Below are 17,843 nucleotides of genomic sequence, written 5' to 3'. Positions count from 1 at the left end.
GGACCGCGTGGGAACCGTCGGCTGTTCGGGCCCCGGTTTGGGATCAAGTTCAGATACCCGAACCAAGCTTTTTTTCTAAAGTTCGGACTGACCTGAACATCCACGATTCCGACCATCCTTAATCAAAACTAGTATTTCTAAAAAGTGTGGTGGTATAAGGTGCATCACATTCATTAAGTGGCTTGTACCTGAGTTTTGGGTAAAGTTTTAGCTGGCTTGCGCCACCTCAAGAGATGTATTCCAATCAGGGACTAGAGTACATTTGTGTCATAAGTTGTGCCGCTTTTGTGACGTTAAATATGAGGAATTTGTCGGCTGCACTCATCCACATCCTCTTCTGGGTAGGATCCAACAACTTTTCATAAAGCAGGCAGAGTTTCCAGGCGTAGGGGAAAAAAAAGTCAAACCTCTTGCACAACTTCAAGTCTAAAACTTTGCAACTTTTAAAGCTAATTTTCTGCCATAATTCAAGTGAAAATCCTTTGAGTCGGGGCCTTAATTCTTCCCAAAACGAAGAATATGGGCAAATTCCTGAGTTTCGACCACGTTGCTGTTCTTTAACACAAATTAATTTTTATTTTTTTCCCCATATCCATTTTTGTCCTTTTTTGTTTTACCTTTATACAGCCTCCCCAGCAATCCTCAAGCGAAATGGATCCTGATAGCGTTTCTTCATCCGAAGCAGAAAATTCTGACAGCGACAAGGTGATCTTTGTTAAATTGGATATTAGTACATATTGTTATGAACCAGTGCATTTCTTTAATAGACAATAGTCCAAGAATCAAAAGCAAAATGTAAAACCTCGTATAGAAGCTGGTAAAAGTAACTTGAGGTATTTCGCTATTTTGTCAGAGCGGACGACTGTCCTGACGGACTATTGATGAGCTGCAGTCAGTCAGTGGTGGCTCATTGGCTGCAGCCTGCTCATGGTACTACAAGTCACGTCACTTTCTAGAAACCTCAGCACAGACATTGCTGTGGAAGGGGAGTATCCAATGTTTTTATTTTAATTGGGGTCCTGAATTGATTAAGCTGGGGTTCTCCAGTAGTGGACAACCTCTTTTAGCTATGACAATGAAGCAGTATTGCCAAGTAGCATACTGTAACTTTACCAATCCAAACAATGAGCACAAAACCTTAATAGGAAAAAAATAGAGGGGAAGAAGAGGGAGGGAAAAAAAAGGGGCGATAGGGTTGTTATTCCCACATAATATTTTGCAAGGCCAAGTATGAACGTTCGCTTTTCCCAAGACACTCACCAAGGAGTTGCCAACCAATTTTGAAGTTGTGGCAAGTCCTGAAACGAGGACCAAGTGAATGAAGTATTGGAAAACTGATCGTAGGAACCATTTTCTGTTGCCTTTAATTCCTAAATATTCCATATACTCAATTTTAGAGTGAGTTTCAGAGTATTTCTAATATTGGGCAACGGGCTCCAGTACTAAAGTCTCCTCTTGGAAGCCCCATTTTGAATTTTGGCATGTTTTAAATATCTAGGTATTAGTGAGAGTGGGGTAATCTTTGGAGACGTTCTGCACAGAACTGGAACTGACAAGGTTGTAAAGAACAAAGACTGACTTCCAAGATTCATTAATTGGAGGACCAGCCCACCAGATATAAATGGGGTGAACGGCCCCGGGACAGAGTTTTTAGCCCTGTGTTAGAAATGAAGCAGTCCCAGCAGACCAGAAGTGTGCTGGTAAGATATGGCAAATCGGCTAATAAAGGTCTGTGAGAGGGGCTTAACCATGCCGGGGAGTGGGATTTTGGAAAAAAACATTATTTAGTTTTAGTAATATGAAATCTTGGATACAGGTGCAAATGGCGGCTTGATGATGCTTTTTAAAGTTGGAGGCTAGCACCTACGATACAATACACTGTATTGATCCCGAGGGAAATTTCAGTATCACAGCAGCAAAACATAGATATAAATTACCACAGAAAAGTAGAATGTTGCCTGTATAATCTCATACGTTCCTATTCATGACCGAACAATATACCATTAGAACGCCAATAATACACCAGTCATTTGGAGAATTTCACACTTAGGTAGTTGTTGTACATTCCCATAGCAGTCGGCACGAATGATTTCCTGTATCTTTCCTTCTTACAGCTATAAGGATTAGATGGTTACTGAAGGTGCTCCTCTGCCTCATATAATGGGTGTGCATTATTACTCATTATTGCCAAACACTTCTTCTGAATTCTTTCCTAGCTCCTCAAAAGTGTCAAGATGGCGGCCAACAACGGAGCTTGCCTTCTTGATAAGTTTATTAGCTTCATTTAGTTTGGAGGTAGTAAGCTAATGGAAGCTCATTCGGGGCTTTTGAGACTTCCATATTAAAGATCTAAATGTATTCAACTTGGAATAGAATCTGGGGATAATCCTCCTTGAAAACTCCGCGTACCCAGAAGAGAAATTGGGACATGTTGCGGATATGAAACACACCGCACTGAGTTTATGCTGCGTATATAAGAAGCCTAGTGGGCAGGAGACTTCTGTAAATCCCATCCACTTGGCTAGAACTGTAAGATGCTGCGTTTTTGTCACAGCGAATAATACACAGCGTAAAAAAAAAAAGCACCAAAAGCTCATTGTGGGAAAGTAGCTGAAGATGTCCTACCAGCTCCTTTAAAAGGTTGTTCCCTTTCAGTAAATGAATGTTCCTGGCTGCAAGTCCTTATAAAGAAATAAACCCTGCTGTACTCATTTTCCCCTGAGTGCCGCACAGTTTATTTCTTTATAATAACCTGCACCCAGGGAACAATCCCTTTTAATAAAGGGTGTAAATATTTTATTGATCTATACAATGTACTGTCATATCTTGTGTGGTTGGAGGAGCACTTAAATGTGAACCATAATGAACATAGTAAAAGTTAGAAGTTTTATATTTAGCATTTTGAACTTGTCTTTTTAAAGTCAATATTCATAAGTTCTTTAACCTCCATCCCAGCCACACATTTCAGAGTTTATCGGTGATGTTACATATAAAAGCAAATGATCTGCGTATTATGACAGTTTATAGGACATTGACTTATTGGTAATACCCCTGACTGTGTCAGTCCCATGACCAATACATATAATAACAGAGGTAAGTGACCACTCTGATGGGCCCTGTAGTAAATGTGGAAAAGGTCAGATAAAATACTGGTGATTCAGATCTGGGGCATTGGTGCTGAATAAAGTGCCATTATACGCATGAGCATATGTTACAACATCCCCTTGTTCTTTAGTGTGGACTGTCAAATGCTTTTTCATCATCAATTGACAGGAGGCTCATCACAGTTTTTGAGTAAGGAGCGTGTGAAAAAAACGGACAAGGTAATTTAATAGTATGGTCTCTGGCTACTCTGCCAAATACAATTCATCCTTGGTCATTATGGACCAGTGACAAGTGGAGGATTTCAGCTGAGTGGTGATCATCTTGGAGTACAATTTAAAGGGGTCTTTTGAAGAAAGTCACAGAGTGGCTTCGGACTGCAGGCTTCTGAATCCTTACAATGTACATATTGCCCCTTTTTAAAATCTACATTTTTCAGGGAGATAGGACTGCAATTACTACAGACATCCGGATCTTTTCCTGGTTTTATGTAAAATGGATATGTGAGTATGAAAGCCTGCAGGAGGGAATGAGGTTATAGAGTTTAAAGGGCAGAGGAGATGCTTTCATGAAAAATCTTATAGAACTGAACTTTAAAACCTGTCTGGGCCGGGGCTCTTACAGTTTTAAGATGATTGAGCTTGAGATGGTAATCCATGTCTGACTGCAGAAACTGTGTTCTGAAAGAGAGGGAAGTCAAATCCTCGACATACAGTATAATCTCAAAACTTGACCTCTAAATTAAGCCTGAGACAGGTCAGCAGTTCGGTCTATATTATAGTCATGGAATGCCATTGCATAAAATTTACCTACTGCGGGGTTATTAAAGGGCTTGTAATAAGTTATCCCTTTTCTGTGGGATAAGGGTATACCTTCCCAATCGCTGGGGGTCTGACCGTTGGGACCTCCACCTATTCTGAGAATCTGGGTGTAAAATTCATTCTCCATAATACCGTCACAGATAGCCAAGTGCTGAGTTCAGCTGGTCTTTGGCACTCCCATTAACAATGTATGGAGCAGAGATGTGCATGATCAACCACCACTCCAATCACATGTTCTTGGGATGAGGGGATAACTTGCTACTACATATCTAAGTGAGGTATATGGAGACTAACCTTTGGTATAAAGTCATTTGCCTTTTTATCTGAGCTTTCATCTTTTCTAAGTTTCTCTCTAATGCTAAGGGATCTTTCAATTTAGAATTTGCCACAAAAATGTAGTCTGGTATTTGAAACTGAATAGAAAGAAAATCTTTCAGGTAACCCAAGGAGAAATTTCTAAGTGTTCCAGTGTCCAATAGAGCTTTTTGAGCTCTGCAGTTCGCTGCTTTTTTATATGGGAATGCCCCCTCCTCCCACTTCACAAAATCTGATGTAGTGTTTTGTTTATGATCATCAGAGAAGTTTTGGCTTGTAGTCCATATGTCTTTCTGACTTAGTTGGTCCCGCAATATTGCCTAACTGCCGTAAGTACGTTTTATGGTTATGATTCAGAAGAGTCAATGTGGTTTGCGTTGGGGCATGGTCAGACCGGAATATCAAGTCCATGCACACCTTAGGGGAGTTTGATAACTGTAAAGGAGTGGAAGATGGCTGGCACCCCCTTATGAGATTTGCCATGTAATTTAATGCTTTATTTGCTGTGTTGCTGCATGATATACTGTTATTACATGACACTGATACAAAGTATTATGATTTTTTTTTTTTTACAATTCAATTTTTTATTGATTTTATGATTAAAGAAGTTAACATAAAATAAGTCAAATACAGACTATAAGAACAAAAATAACTAAATTAATATGAAATCTGTTGAGCAACTGATTGGGATAAATACCTCAACAATTGAAACAATATGGTTTGTAATCCAGTTATGGGAGAATAGGCCGCTGATCAGGGAACGGTTACAGTGAGTCAGCCCTGCAACTGAGAGGAGGTTTGATAGCTATTACTAGGTTCAGTGTGAATTGTACTGTATATACAATAGAATGTAATTGTTTCTTATGGTGCTCACTGTAAAGTCATGTTTTGGCATCTTCTATTGCTCATTGTTTGTACATAAAGTATGTCTGAGCATTAAAGAAGTTGTGCATTACTTTATATTACCCCCCCAATGTATCCCCCCGGGGCCCCTAAGACTTCTTGTAAATACCTTCTGTTGCAGATACTGCCTGTGAGCGGCGCTATCACTGTCCGCTCATAGGCATCACGTGACCCTGCGCTGACGTCACAAGTGAGATTTGACTCAGCGCTGCGGTCCCCGCGGTGGCTGCTGGGTTGTGGGCAGGGTTACCCCCCGCGTCACACCCAGCATCCACTGCTCGCTTTCCCAATGAATGGGGAGAGGCAGAGTGCACGGTGGATTCCGGGTGTGACGCGGGGGGTAACCCCGCCCCCAGCCTGGCATCCACCATGGAACGCGGAAGAGGGACCCTTGGCTGCTCCATATCCCGTATCTAACCTAATAGTGAACAATATGAGCTGATTATAAAGCAGCCAAGTGTTAACTTCTCAGGATCACTGAGTAAATAAGCTAAAGCGTTCAAGAGTGACAACAGAATGCTATTGTTACGCTCCACACTTGATGGAAATAAATTAGCTTCAATATATGGGTTATATTTGCAGCTAAATTGCAATATTACCAGAGTACTCCACTTGACATCTTCGAGGCTAAGGCGTAGTGCAATATTGTATCTATTAATATTTGCACTTTACACCTCTTAGAGGGTGCTGAGCTCAGATATAATAGTGTCAATGTGGAGTCTGGTCTCTATTCAATCTGGAACCAATCCCCTGCACAGGGGTTTCTTTCTGTATTACTGACACTTGCCTGTCTTTTTTTATTATTAGTATCTACTATAATATAATGTGGATAGACTGTTTTATAGCACGGCAGACATTAATTAGGTATTTTAAATTATTAATAAAGGTTATTTTTTATTGTTGGTCAGCTACAGTCAATGATATTTAATTTGATTTTTTGTTGGTGAATTTGGTATTGTGAGTTTTAGGTCCTCACACAGTGAATAGATGTAGATAGTGATTGTAATGTCTCGGTTTTATGATGTCACTTTTTAAGGAATGAAAAACTACAGTCTCAATAAGTACAATAAGTTATCCTGTATAATCGTTTTGAGTGATGGATATTTGTTGCAGTATATTGTAAATGTTGAAAAGGCACTGCTGTGTCTTATGGCAGAAATCAAAAGCTACTCTTACACACTTGGGAGGGATTGTCTGCAGTCGTGTCTCCAATATGAATCTTGTCCTGATATTGCGGTCTGCAGCAGTTCATGATGATGGTTTCGGGCTTCTGGAACCGCCTGGAGAGGTAGTCTCAGGTCGTCAGAGTTCCATTATGGCCAAAAATACTGTTTGCTTTGGAGCTTTAAAGAGAATAAGCAGCTCCAGGAGTCCAGATGGCAGCATATTATAGTGGGAAGATTGAGGAGCAGATTCCCGCACGTCTGCTCTGGTTGGCCATGCCACCACATACTGGCATCTTTAAGCATAGTAAGATTACCGTATGATTGTAGTAAAATGACACCATTTTATTTCCTGATGTAAAAGCAGTAGGCTGCCATGTCTCATATGGAGGTCTTTGTGCTCGGTGGTTTCATACCCCTTGTAGATCGAGCCTCAGCTACCTCCTCTTCATTCTCTACCTGGATATGGCACAGCCCACCAGCTGGAACCTACTGCAGTTCTTGACTCTAGTATCAAGCACTTATAGTAAATTGAGCACCCCAACTGTACACCCTGACACATTCATTATTTTGTATTAATAAATATTTTTATTTTCCCAGGATTTCACCCCAGAGAAAAATCAACCCCGTGCCAAGCAGAAGACTACAATCCCTAAAAGAGAATCCAAGGTCAGAAGTACCAATTTTTCACTGTGACGCAGCATGGTTATTAATCTGTCTACAGAGTCTACAAGTGTGGCCATTTTCTTTTTTTTTCCCTTGCAGATAAAAACAGATTCTGATGCAAAGTCTGACTCTGAAAGTGATGTTGGGAAACGTTCATCATCCTCGTCCTCATCATCTTCCTCATCCTCATCATCTGCTTCTGAGAAACCTGTTAAGAAGACCGTGAGGACCCCCAGGGCATGTTAGTAAACCCAGCTGTGAGAAGTAAAGCTAGCTGCCAGATTCAAAACAAATTGTAACTTGATTATCTTTTTTGTATTGTTTAACAGCAGGAAAAGGCACTAAACCACAAACATTAAAGCCTAAAGCTGCGTCTCCTGAAAGTTCTAGTAGTGATAGGTAAGTAAGATAAAGTCTAACCAAAAAAATATCAACCTCCCTTCGCTCACCTTGATGTAATAGTTTAAACGCCTCGGGTAACTTTTATAAGTGATGATGGGCACTGCTATTGTGCGAGCACGATTGGTGTGTATTCCAGCCTTCCTTCCAGTAAGGACCAGGCAGGGACATGTGTCTGCTTGTTTTATCTCACTAATTTGTTGTTTAAATACATAAAGCACTTACTGTTTGGTATCTCTGTAATGTCACAATATGTAATATAAATACATACTATGTAGCTATATATGCACCCCAAGAATGGTGGCTATAGAAACTGGCAGTTGTTCTGACCCTATTTATTGATGGGAGAATAAAAAGTTCTGTTCCGAAGAGGAAAGATGAAAAATACCCCCAAAAAAAGTGATCGGAGATGGCAAAAATCCCTTGACGCGTTGGTTAGTTCAGTGCATAAAATTGTATTTTGGATCACTTGAACATATTATCAACAGATCTTAAATATTTCCATATCGTTTCTATTGAAACAAATGTAAAATCAAATGCTTTTTGCTGAGGCCTTTCCAGGCAAAGGGGATCTGTGGGTCTCGCCATCTGTGGTCAAAGACCATGGCAAAATTTAGAATTGTTGTCTTCTCGACTCTGTATAAAGCCAAATTCACAGGTTCAGTATTTTACATAGTATTTCTAAGCTAAATGCAGAAGTGATGACTTGTTTCTATTATACTTTTTCCTGATTTGTTCCTCACCTGATTTTGACTTACAAATACTGGTGTAAAAAAACCTCCCCAAATACTGATCTTGTGGATGTGGACTTAAAAATAAGCACATTAGGTAATTATGTTGCTGCAGACAAAGCCATGTGTAATTTCTAATCACTTCTGTAAAAATTGCCTCCTCAGCTAGTCCTTCCAAACTACTACCGTGTTTCCCTGAAAATAAGCCCTAGTATGATTTCACAGGATTTTTGGAGTATGCTTGAAATAGAAGCCCTACTCCAAAAATAAGCCCATGTTACAGTAAGGACTGGTATTTGGTGTGGGGGGGGGGTGACTTATCAGCTATGCGGGGCCCCCACTTTTGGGGTGTGTTGTTCATGGGAGGTGGGGGAGTACTTTCCCTGCAGAAAATAAGACCTAACCCATCTTTCAGAGCAAAAATAATATAAGACCCTTTCTACCCAATATACTACGGTTTGATTGAAATATAATACACGGTGATAAATGTGTATTATACCTGTTAAGGGAATTCTATTAAACCTCCTTTCAGAACCTGCCAGAGACGAAGATGAAGTTGGAAGCCATGAGAGGCCATTGTTTGGCCCGCTGCCTACCATGACAATGCAGTGGCACTCCTTCGATTGAGTGGTGGGGATTGTTGGAGGCCACATACATGCAGCAGTCTCTAATAACAGTGGCATCTGAGCAGTGTTAAGATGCGTGGTGTTCTCGCTGGTTCCGTCAGGAGTCCAGTTATGTGTATATATCTGTCATGGAGTACTAAATGACAAGTGCTTATGATGGATCTATATGTCATATAGCGCAAAGGGGTTAAGAACAAAATTGATCTTCAGATATCCATTTCACAGATAGTAAAATGATTATTATTCAACCTTCTCTTCCAACTAGTAAAATCAAAAGTTCATACATCATAAATTATTTTCTTAGATAAGAGACAGACTGCTTGGGTGGTCCAGGAGGAGGAAAGTTCTCAGCAGCTATGCTCCAAGCATGCAATTGTTACTAACTTCTTACCCCAGCCCTCCCCCGTCCACCACACACACACCTGACCCAAAAAAGAAAATGTCCTGCCCCTGAATTATTAACCATGCGCCCATGTCTGTTTGTCTTCGGTTAGCGACAGCTCACCAGATCGGATCAGTGATTGGAAAAAGAGGGATGAGGAAAGGCAAAAGGCTCTGGAAGAACGTCGACGGAAGGAACAGGAAGAACAATTGCGTCGGTTAAGGGAGGAGGAAAAAGAAGAGGAGGCTAGAAAAAAGATGGAAAAGAATGACCGAGAGAAAGCAGATAATGACCACAAAAGCAGCAGTAGTGATGACGAACAGCTTTCTAAACCTGTCAAGAGGACGCATTCTCATTTTGATTCTGAAAAAGAAAAGCCAAGGAAAAAAACCAACCTTTCTTCTGGAAATGCCAAGAAAGTGAGGCGACAAAGGATGTCTGATTCTGACAGTGAGAAAAAGGTTACAATTTTGAGTTATTGGAAATGATGGGTCTGAATTAATTTCATGGTTAATAAATATTCCATATGGCTTTTGTGTGTTTGTCTAAATGTATATTATTCTAGGGCTTGTTGTATGTAATGTTATGTCTTTCTTTTCTAAGGTCAAGACTGTTAAAAAGCCAAAAGCATCAGCTCCTGGGAGGAAGCCAAATAAGATAGAAAAACGTGGCGACAGACCAGTGGGAAGGTTAGAGGAACATCTGGAGAAAAACCTGGATTGTACTATAAAATGCAATTTTGTAATTTTTTCTATATATATATTTCATCCCCATTAAATCTATAGACCAGCAAAGAAGGAAAAAGCTGCAAAGAAACCTGAGGTTATAAGTGATAGAAAAGTTGAAAAGAAAGGTAAGCTTGATGGAGTCATGTCTGTTGCCACATTTGATAATACAAACTATATATGATTGGATGTGATGAAGCGGGTGTACTTGCTTTGAAAATCCAAAGTAGAATGGCTGTCTAAGTCTAAACTCCATCTTGGCCCAATTGGCCTGATTAACAGCTGCTCAGTGTCCCTCCTGCTGCTGACATCTCACACTGCTCGGTATAAGCTGCGCAGTAGAAACTGAATTCACTTGGACTCCGTCGGCTCTCGCTCTTTAGCTCGGCTCCTCAAATGCTCAAATTTTTTATTTTTTTTTTTATACAGCCATTCTGATAGGAGTCTTCAAAGTAAGTACATCAGCTTCATCGGGTTTAGTGTACAGTACAGACCAAAAGTTTGGACACACCTTCTCATTTAAAGATTTTTCTGTATTTTCATGACTATGAAAATTGTATATTCACACTGAAGGCATCAAAACTATGAATTAACACATGTGGAATTATATACTTAACAAAAAAGTGTGAAACAACTGAAAATATGTCTTATGTTCTAGGTTCTTCAAAGTAGCCACCTTTTGCTTTGACTGCTTTGCACACTCTTGGCATTCTCTTGATGAGCTTCAAGAGGTAGTCACCGGAAATGGTCTTCCAGCAATCTTGAAGGAGTTCCCAGAGATGCTTAGCACTTGTTGGCCCTTTTGCCTTCACTCTGCGGTCCAGCTCACCCCAAACCATCTCGATTGGGTTCAGGTCTGGTGACTGGAGGCCAGGTCATCTGGTGTAGCACCCCATCACTCTCCTTCTTGGTCAAATAGCCCTTACACAGCCTGGAGGTGTGTTTGGGGTCATTGTCCTGTTGAAAAATAAATGATGGTCCAACTAAACGCAAACCGGATGGAATAGCATGCCGCTGCAAGATGCTGTGGTAGCCATGCTGGTTCTGTATGCTTTCAATTTTGAATAAATCCCCAACAGTGTCACCAGCAAAGCACCCCCACACCATCACACCTCCTCCTTCATGCTTCACGGTGGGAACCAGGCATGTAGAGTCCATCCGTTCACTTTTTCTGCGTCGCACAAAGACACGGTGGTTGCAACCAAAGATCTCAAATTTGGACTCATCAGACCAAAGCACAGATTTCCACTGGTCTAATGTCCATTCCTTGTGTTCTTTAGCCCAAACAAGTCTCTTCTGCTTGTTGCCTGTCCTTAGCAGTGGTTTCCTAGCAGCTATTTTACCATGAAGGCCTGCAGCACAAAGTCTCCTCTTAACAGTTGTTGTAGAGATGTGTCTGCTGCTAGAACTCTGTGTGGCATTGACCTAGTCTCGAATCTGAGCTGCTGTTAACCTGCGATTTCTGAGGTTGGTGACTCGGATGAACTTATCCTCAGAAGCAGAGGTGACTCTTGGTCTTCCTTTCCTGGGGCGGTCCTCATGTGAGCCAGTTTCTTTCTAGCGCTTGATGGTTTTTGCAACTGCCTTTGGGGACACTATCAAAGTTTTCCCAATTTTTCAGACTGACTGACCTTCATTTCTTAAAGTAATGATGGCCACTCGTTTTATTTTACTTAGCTGCTTTTTTCTTGCCATAATACAAATTCTAACAGTCTATTCAGTAGGACTATCAGCTGTGTATCCACCTGACTTCTGCACAACACAACTGATGGTCCCAACCCCATTTATAAGGCAAGAAATCCCACTTATTAAACCTGACAGGGCACACCTGTGAAGTGAAAACCATTTCCGGTGACTACCTCTTGAAGCTCATCAAGAGAATGCCAAGAGTGTGCAAAGCAGTCATCAAAGCAAAAGGTGGCTACTTTGAAGAACCTAGAATATAAGACATATTTTCAGTTGTTTCACACTTTTTTGTTAAGTATATAATTCCACATGTGTTAATTCATAGTTTTGATGCCTTCAGTGTGAATGTACAATTTTCATAGTCATGAAAATACAGAAAAATCTTTAAATGAGAAGGTGTGTCCAAACTTTTGGTCTGTACTGTATATATTTACACAGTGATCTTATGCCCTTTACAGAGCCTAATGTTGAAGAGGAACTCCAGAAACTGCACAGCGAGATCAAATTTGCCCTTAAGGTGGACAGTCCGGTGCGTTACAGGGAAGCTCCTATTAATCAATTACTAGTCTAGTTTGACACTGTATGTGTATATGTTTTGTTACTCATTTTTTATAAATATTTTACCGGCATTACTTTTTTCTTCTGCTGCATAGGATATACAAAAATGTTTAGAAGCTCTTGAAAAGCTGGGAAGTCTTCAAGTGACTTCCTGCATACTACAGAAGAACACAGATCTGGTGGCTACACTTAAGAAGGTGAGAAGCTGCACTAGAGTTTGACCTGTTGGGTCCCTTTTATTGGGGAATTCTGAGTTGATAAGTATCCTTTGTCAGAGGGCTTTGAATAGTGTCCAGTTCATCCAGGTAGTAAATAAACATTTATTCCGATGGCATCTGTGATTTCCCTCATTTTCCCTGTAGTGTGAATGCTTGGAAATGAAATGCTTGCTGCCAGGGTCTGTGTAATTGGCATTCAGCCATCCTTAGCGGCATGCTAACACCTCTTTATAATTCTGCTTTGACTTTCATATCCATCCTTCTTATTAAAAAAAAAAAAAAGCTGGAACGACCCGTGAGTGCTGCAGTCAATCATTGTCTGAAGTGCTCACTTGACTACTGCACAAGATGTATCTCCACCCCCCCCCCCCCCCCACTTCATTTCTTCACCACTACGGGACCATTATTAAGGGGTTGTCCAGTAGTGCACAACCACTTTTGCATGTCTCGTTCAGACATCCATGATAAATCACGTACAGTAATAAATGGTACTGGTGTCGTCATGTGTCCGTTTTTACCAACAGTGATTCTCACATATGGATAAATAAACCACAAAGCAATGTTAATCACGGACCTATAGATTTTTTTTTTTTTTTTTATGGATTACCTTTAAGCGATGATGATGATTCTGTGATTTTGTGCACACAGTCTGCAAAAATCCCCCATGATTTGTGAACAACCCCATAATGTATAATGGGCACGTGTTCTATCCGTGAAAAAACGGATGTCTTAACAAGGCCTAAGGCTGCTGTACATTTGTCATAAAAATATTACCCATCTTAACAGATCCGTCGATACAAAGCTAATCCAGCTGTTATGGACAAAGCATCGGAAGTTTACAGCAGAATAAAAGCTAGTATACTCGGCTCCAAAATGGGGAGCCAGCAGAAAATAAATGAAGGGGACAACAGTAGTCAACAATTGATAGAAACTACCAAGGAACAAGATGAAGGTAAATTATTTTAAATGACTTCTATGTAATATGGATATTGGAATGTCTCTATTTCCTGCGGTAAGCAGCACTTGTTCCGCCTTGTTTTGGTAGTCAGTGGGGGTCCATACCCCCACCAATCAAAACGGATGACTTGCCTCTATGACATGTCAAGTTTTTGCAACGCTATAGTTACTCTTCAAAAGGAAGGTATCCTCAGAAAATAACCCGTTGTTTAAATCAGGTCTTTGTGTGTGGTGGTGGTGGTATTTTTTTTCCTTCCATATCATGATCGCTATTAGAAAAACAAAATAGGTGATCTTCACACTGGCCACTTTACGTTGTTTTTTTTTTTTCTTATACTTCTTGAGGTGGATGAGGAGTTTTCAGCAGGCTGCTTAGCACAGGCAGGATTATGATGCTGGGTAACCCCTCTATTCACAGCTGATAACACAGGATCCACTATACACAATGGGTGATGTCACAGCTAACCCCCAGCTCAATCACCAATTTACACCCTCATTAGAAGCTTTAATATGGGGTCGGAGTCTGTTCATTGTGGCTAATGTACATGTGTATCCTGTAACAAGAAGTTAGTCTAAAAAATTGTCCCAGTGTGAAAATGCAAAATTTCTATTAATGCAGTTTGAGACATTTTAAAGAAAAAGAAATGTCAAAAATTTGACACAACCTAATTTCAATAATGTCATTTTGTGATGATGGCTCCCTTTAGATGGTCAGGAGTCTGAATAATTGAGTGATTACATCAGTAGTAACTTTATTTTTTTAACTGCTTGTAATTCCTAAATCTTTAAAGGTAAATGTCACCAGGAAATGACCTCTTGTTTATATAATGGCATTTATATATAATGGCATTTATATTAAAGGGTTTGTATCAAGTTTCTCCCTATCGATAGGATAGGGGATAATGATCACTTGGGGTCCGACCGCTGCAAAGCCAAGCAATCTGGAGAATGGAATTCTGAAGAGCTCCTTCTGAATGTAGCGTTCAGTCTCCAGCGGAAAAACCTCCAACAATCCAGAAATGGTTCCCTATAGGGATAATTTGGTGCAAACCCTTTCAATAGTCTTGAAGAGGTAATTTGCATATTAATAGTCTTGATTAAATTATTTGGGAATTTATTCCTGCCATGGAAAAACAAAAACTGCTGAAATGTGATGTTTTTATTTCTGCTTCTGATTTTATTTGTGCATGTCTACATTATAAATATTTTGCAATGGAAGATGATTTTGGGGTGTAATATTTTACAAATTCAATAAGTGGTGTTGCTTTTTTTCCTTTTCTTCTTCTCAGCTTTTCCATTAAATGGAGATTCGGTGTCTCTTGAGAGTGAGGACAGGAAAGATGATCATCAGAATCCCGCACCTGTACAGGACGCTACTGTGGAAGAATGCAGTTAGTATTTTTTCCAGCAATATACAGTACATGCATGTCAATATCCACCAAAATCTGTTTAGATCTTCAGGTTACACCCTAGTTGTAAAATAATATGTTCCAGTTCACTTTCTTCGGCTCTGTTCACACTAGCCTCTATTGAGGAGCGCTGATGCAGTATCCATTTCTTTTCAACTGCAAAAATGGCTCGGCATGCGGTGCTGTTCTTACTAAAACCTGGAAGGAGCAGCATTTCGATGACCTACCCATTCATAGCCGGTAGTAGAAGTACGTAGGAAACAGATTTTAGGCCAGTTTTCTGCTTTTGTCATGACTGATCTTGTTCATGCTAGTTTTTATGAAGGGGTGTGTTAGTCGGAGGCACCTGATTCTTAACTAATTAGGCACTTCTTAAAAATGGCGTGCGCCTCGCCACAAATCTGACTACAGTCTGTGATGAATCGGAGCGAATAGTTTTTATTCCCTGGAAAACAAAAAATAAGATGCAATTCTAAGACCCCTTTTCTCACACATGACCAACGTAGAACATTGACATGTGCTTTACGAAGACTATAAGGTTGTGGTCACAAATGAAGTTTTTGCAGCCTTTGTTTCCCCCTCCCACATGGGAAAAATGCAGGTGTTGGCAGGAAAGCTGCGGCAGGCATTACATTTGTTGCCGTTTTTATTCCTCTGGTTACATATCCTTGGTGAACTCCTTCTCTGAGAATATATCTGATCAACATATAACACAAGGTGGATTCCTTGGAGGTTTGATTTTGTTGCTCCTGCGGACAGCTTCTGTTTTCTTCTCCCATACATATCATTAGCACATCTAAATACCCTCGGTTATGTAGAGATGTAGTATAATTTTAGCAGTGAGGGTAAAATATGGGGAAATTACTGAGAGATGCCAGCCATTGGGTGTGAGCATACCATTATATGCATCATCTTCATGGTGAATGGAGTTTCAAACTTAAGGCTTACTTATATTAACAGTCGATTAATTTGACAAAATTAACTCCCTTTAGAAAACTTTTCTTCTGTGAAGCCATGCATGGATGCAGTATGTGGCTTAGCATTGTCTGGCTGAAATATGCAAGGCCTTCTATGAAATAGACATTGTCTGGATAGGAGCAAATGTTGTTCTACAACCCCTATATAATGCGCCGCACTGATGGTGCCTTGTGTAAGCTACCCCTGTCATAGGCACTAATGTAACCCCATATCATCAGTTATACAGGCTTTTAAACTGTGTGTTCTTTGGCCAAGAGAAGACTGAAGTGTTGTGTTGATACACGGCTTCTTCTTGCAGGATAAAGCTTTAATTTGCATTTTTGGATTACACGGCAAACTGTGTTCAGAAACAATGATTTCTGGAACTATTCCTGAGCCCGTGCAGTGATTTGCATGAACGAATCATGCTAGTTAATGTAGGGTCGCTCGAGGGACAATAGATCATGAGCATCCAATATTAACTGATGGCCTTGTCCCTTGTGCACATGGATTTCTCCAGAATCACTGCATATCTTGAATATACCACCATCTAAGCTACATGATACCATCAAAGTGTTTGCAATTTAACATTGAAGAAACATTTTTTGAAATTATCCCACAATTTTTAGAAGCAGTTGTTCAGATTTTGTACCTCTGAGACTCTGTATAAAAAGGGCATGTTATAGAGGCAGTCATGTGACTTAGTTGAAAATTGACCCTCCAGCTGTTTTTTATTACAACCATTTACTTTTCCAGTCCTTTTGTTAGCCCTGTCCCAACATTTGAGATGTGTTGCTGCCATCAAATTCTAATTGAGTTAATTTTTTCAAATGAAATGGAAAAATTATACCGTATTTTTCGGACTATAAGACGCACCCAGGTTTTAGAGGTGGAAAATAGTGGAAAAAAAACAAAACACCTTTTGAAGCATTCTGCCCATGGATTGCGACAGCTGATGCATGCTGCCCGTGGGTCAATCAGCATGCATCAGACACTGGATGTACGACGTAAGGCTGATATGGTATGTTTCAGTCTGGGGGAGGGGGCTGCGGCGGCGATGGAGCAGTGTTAACCAGTAACGAGCGGCGGCAGCAGCATGTTTGTGGGCGCAGCCATGAATTCACGATGGCCGCGCTAGACATCAGGAGGTGGGGTGAGCGGTCTCTCATCCAGTTCGCGCGCTGCAGTGACGTTACAAAGAGGCAGGGCCGGTGATGACTGCGCGCTGTGCTGTTCTGTGTTGCCCCGGCCCTGCCTCTTAGCAACGTCACTGCAGCGCGCGATCTGGACGGGAGACCACCCACTTCCTGATGTCTAACATGGCCATAGTGAATTCATGGCTTCCCCCACAAACATGCTGCTGCTGCCGCCGCTCGTTCCTGGGTAACACCGTTCCATCGCCGCCCCAGCCGCCCCCACATCACAAAACGGTACATTCGGACCATAAGACGCACCCCAATTTTCCCCCATAATTTGGGGGATAAGTGCGTCTTATGGTCCGAAAAATACAGTAACTTTCAACTCCTGTGGTGAATAAAATCTAGCTATAAAGCTATGGTCCCAAAATGGGTATTTGGTAAGTTTTTGATGGCTCAACATTTCTGCACTAATTGGGTTACTTGTGTTTTTTCATTGCTCTTTTATTGACTTTTTTTACGCTGCAGTTTTTTTTTTTGCCATGTTTTAAATAAAGCTGCTTTTGTTTTTGTTACTCCCCGGTATTTGGCTATGACAGAACTTTATTGATAATCATGTGTGGATCTCATGTGTTTTTGATGCATTTTCCCTGCGAAAACGCATATGCGTTTTTAGTTTGTTTGTTTGTTTTTTTTACCTGTGAATTTTCTGCATCTAATGCAAGTGTATGGGGAAAATCTGCACATAAATCTCAGTGTACAGTGGCTTGCGAAAGCATTGATCCCCCACCCCCTCTTGGCATTTTTCTTGTTTTGCTACCTCACAACCTAGAATTTGCATCAGTTCATGTAAAGAACATGCCTACAACTGTGAACATTTGGTTTTCTTTTTATTGTGAAGCAAACAACAAATAGGACCAAATAACAAAACTTCAGTGTGCATAACTGTTCACCCCCCCTTAAAGTCAGTACTTTGTAGAACCTCCTTTTGCAACAATTATACCTGCAAGCAGGGCTGTGGAGTCTGAGTCGTGAAGTCGGAATCTGTGTCAATTTTGGTGGAGTCGGTATAAAATGGACTGTCTCCGA

General features: G+C 40.6%; 1 protein-coding gene across 2 annotated transcripts in view; it reads left to right on the top strand.

The window, feature by feature from the left end:
* The window catches only part of HDGFL2 (HDGF like 2), a 44,897-nt gene that overhangs the window by 24,571 nt on the left and 2,483 nt on the right, over nucleotides 1-17,843 (top strand). The window contains exons 5-15 of one of the 2 annotated variants that reach the window (XM_073686297.1): nucleotides 628-705; nucleotides 6,905-6,973; nucleotides 7,070-7,211; nucleotides 7,300-7,369; nucleotides 9,221-9,569; nucleotides 9,712-9,797; nucleotides 9,894-9,961; nucleotides 11,978-12,048; nucleotides 12,173-12,274; nucleotides 13,082-13,247; nucleotides 14,542-14,643. In XM_073686297.1, the coding sequence (XP_073542398.1) occupies nucleotides 628-705; nucleotides 6,905-6,973; nucleotides 7,070-7,211; nucleotides 7,300-7,369; nucleotides 9,221-9,569; nucleotides 9,712-9,797; nucleotides 9,894-9,961; nucleotides 11,978-12,048; nucleotides 12,173-12,274; nucleotides 13,082-13,247; nucleotides 14,542-14,643 (1,303 nt within the window). Of the gene's footprint in view, nucleotides 1-627; nucleotides 706-6,904; nucleotides 6,974-7,069; nucleotides 7,212-7,299; nucleotides 7,370-9,220; nucleotides 9,570-9,711; nucleotides 9,798-9,893; nucleotides 9,962-11,977; nucleotides 12,049-12,172; nucleotides 12,275-13,081; nucleotides 13,248-14,541; nucleotides 14,649-17,843 lie in introns of those variants that run through there. The other variant, XM_073686298.1, reaches the window with a different exon arrangement.

This window comes from Phyllobates terribilis, unplaced genomic scaffold (assembly GCF_046119375.1).
Source record: "Phyllobates terribilis strain yellow unplaced genomic scaffold, ASM4611937v1 Scaffold_1__5_contigs__length_1240528914, whole genome shotgun sequence".
In the NCBI taxonomy this organism is placed as follows: domain Eukaryota; kingdom Metazoa; phylum Chordata; class Amphibia; order Anura; family Dendrobatidae; genus Phyllobates; species Phyllobates terribilis.
The sequence above is the reverse complement of the archived record's forward strand: the minus strand, read 5'-3'. Positions and strand labels throughout refer to the sequence as shown.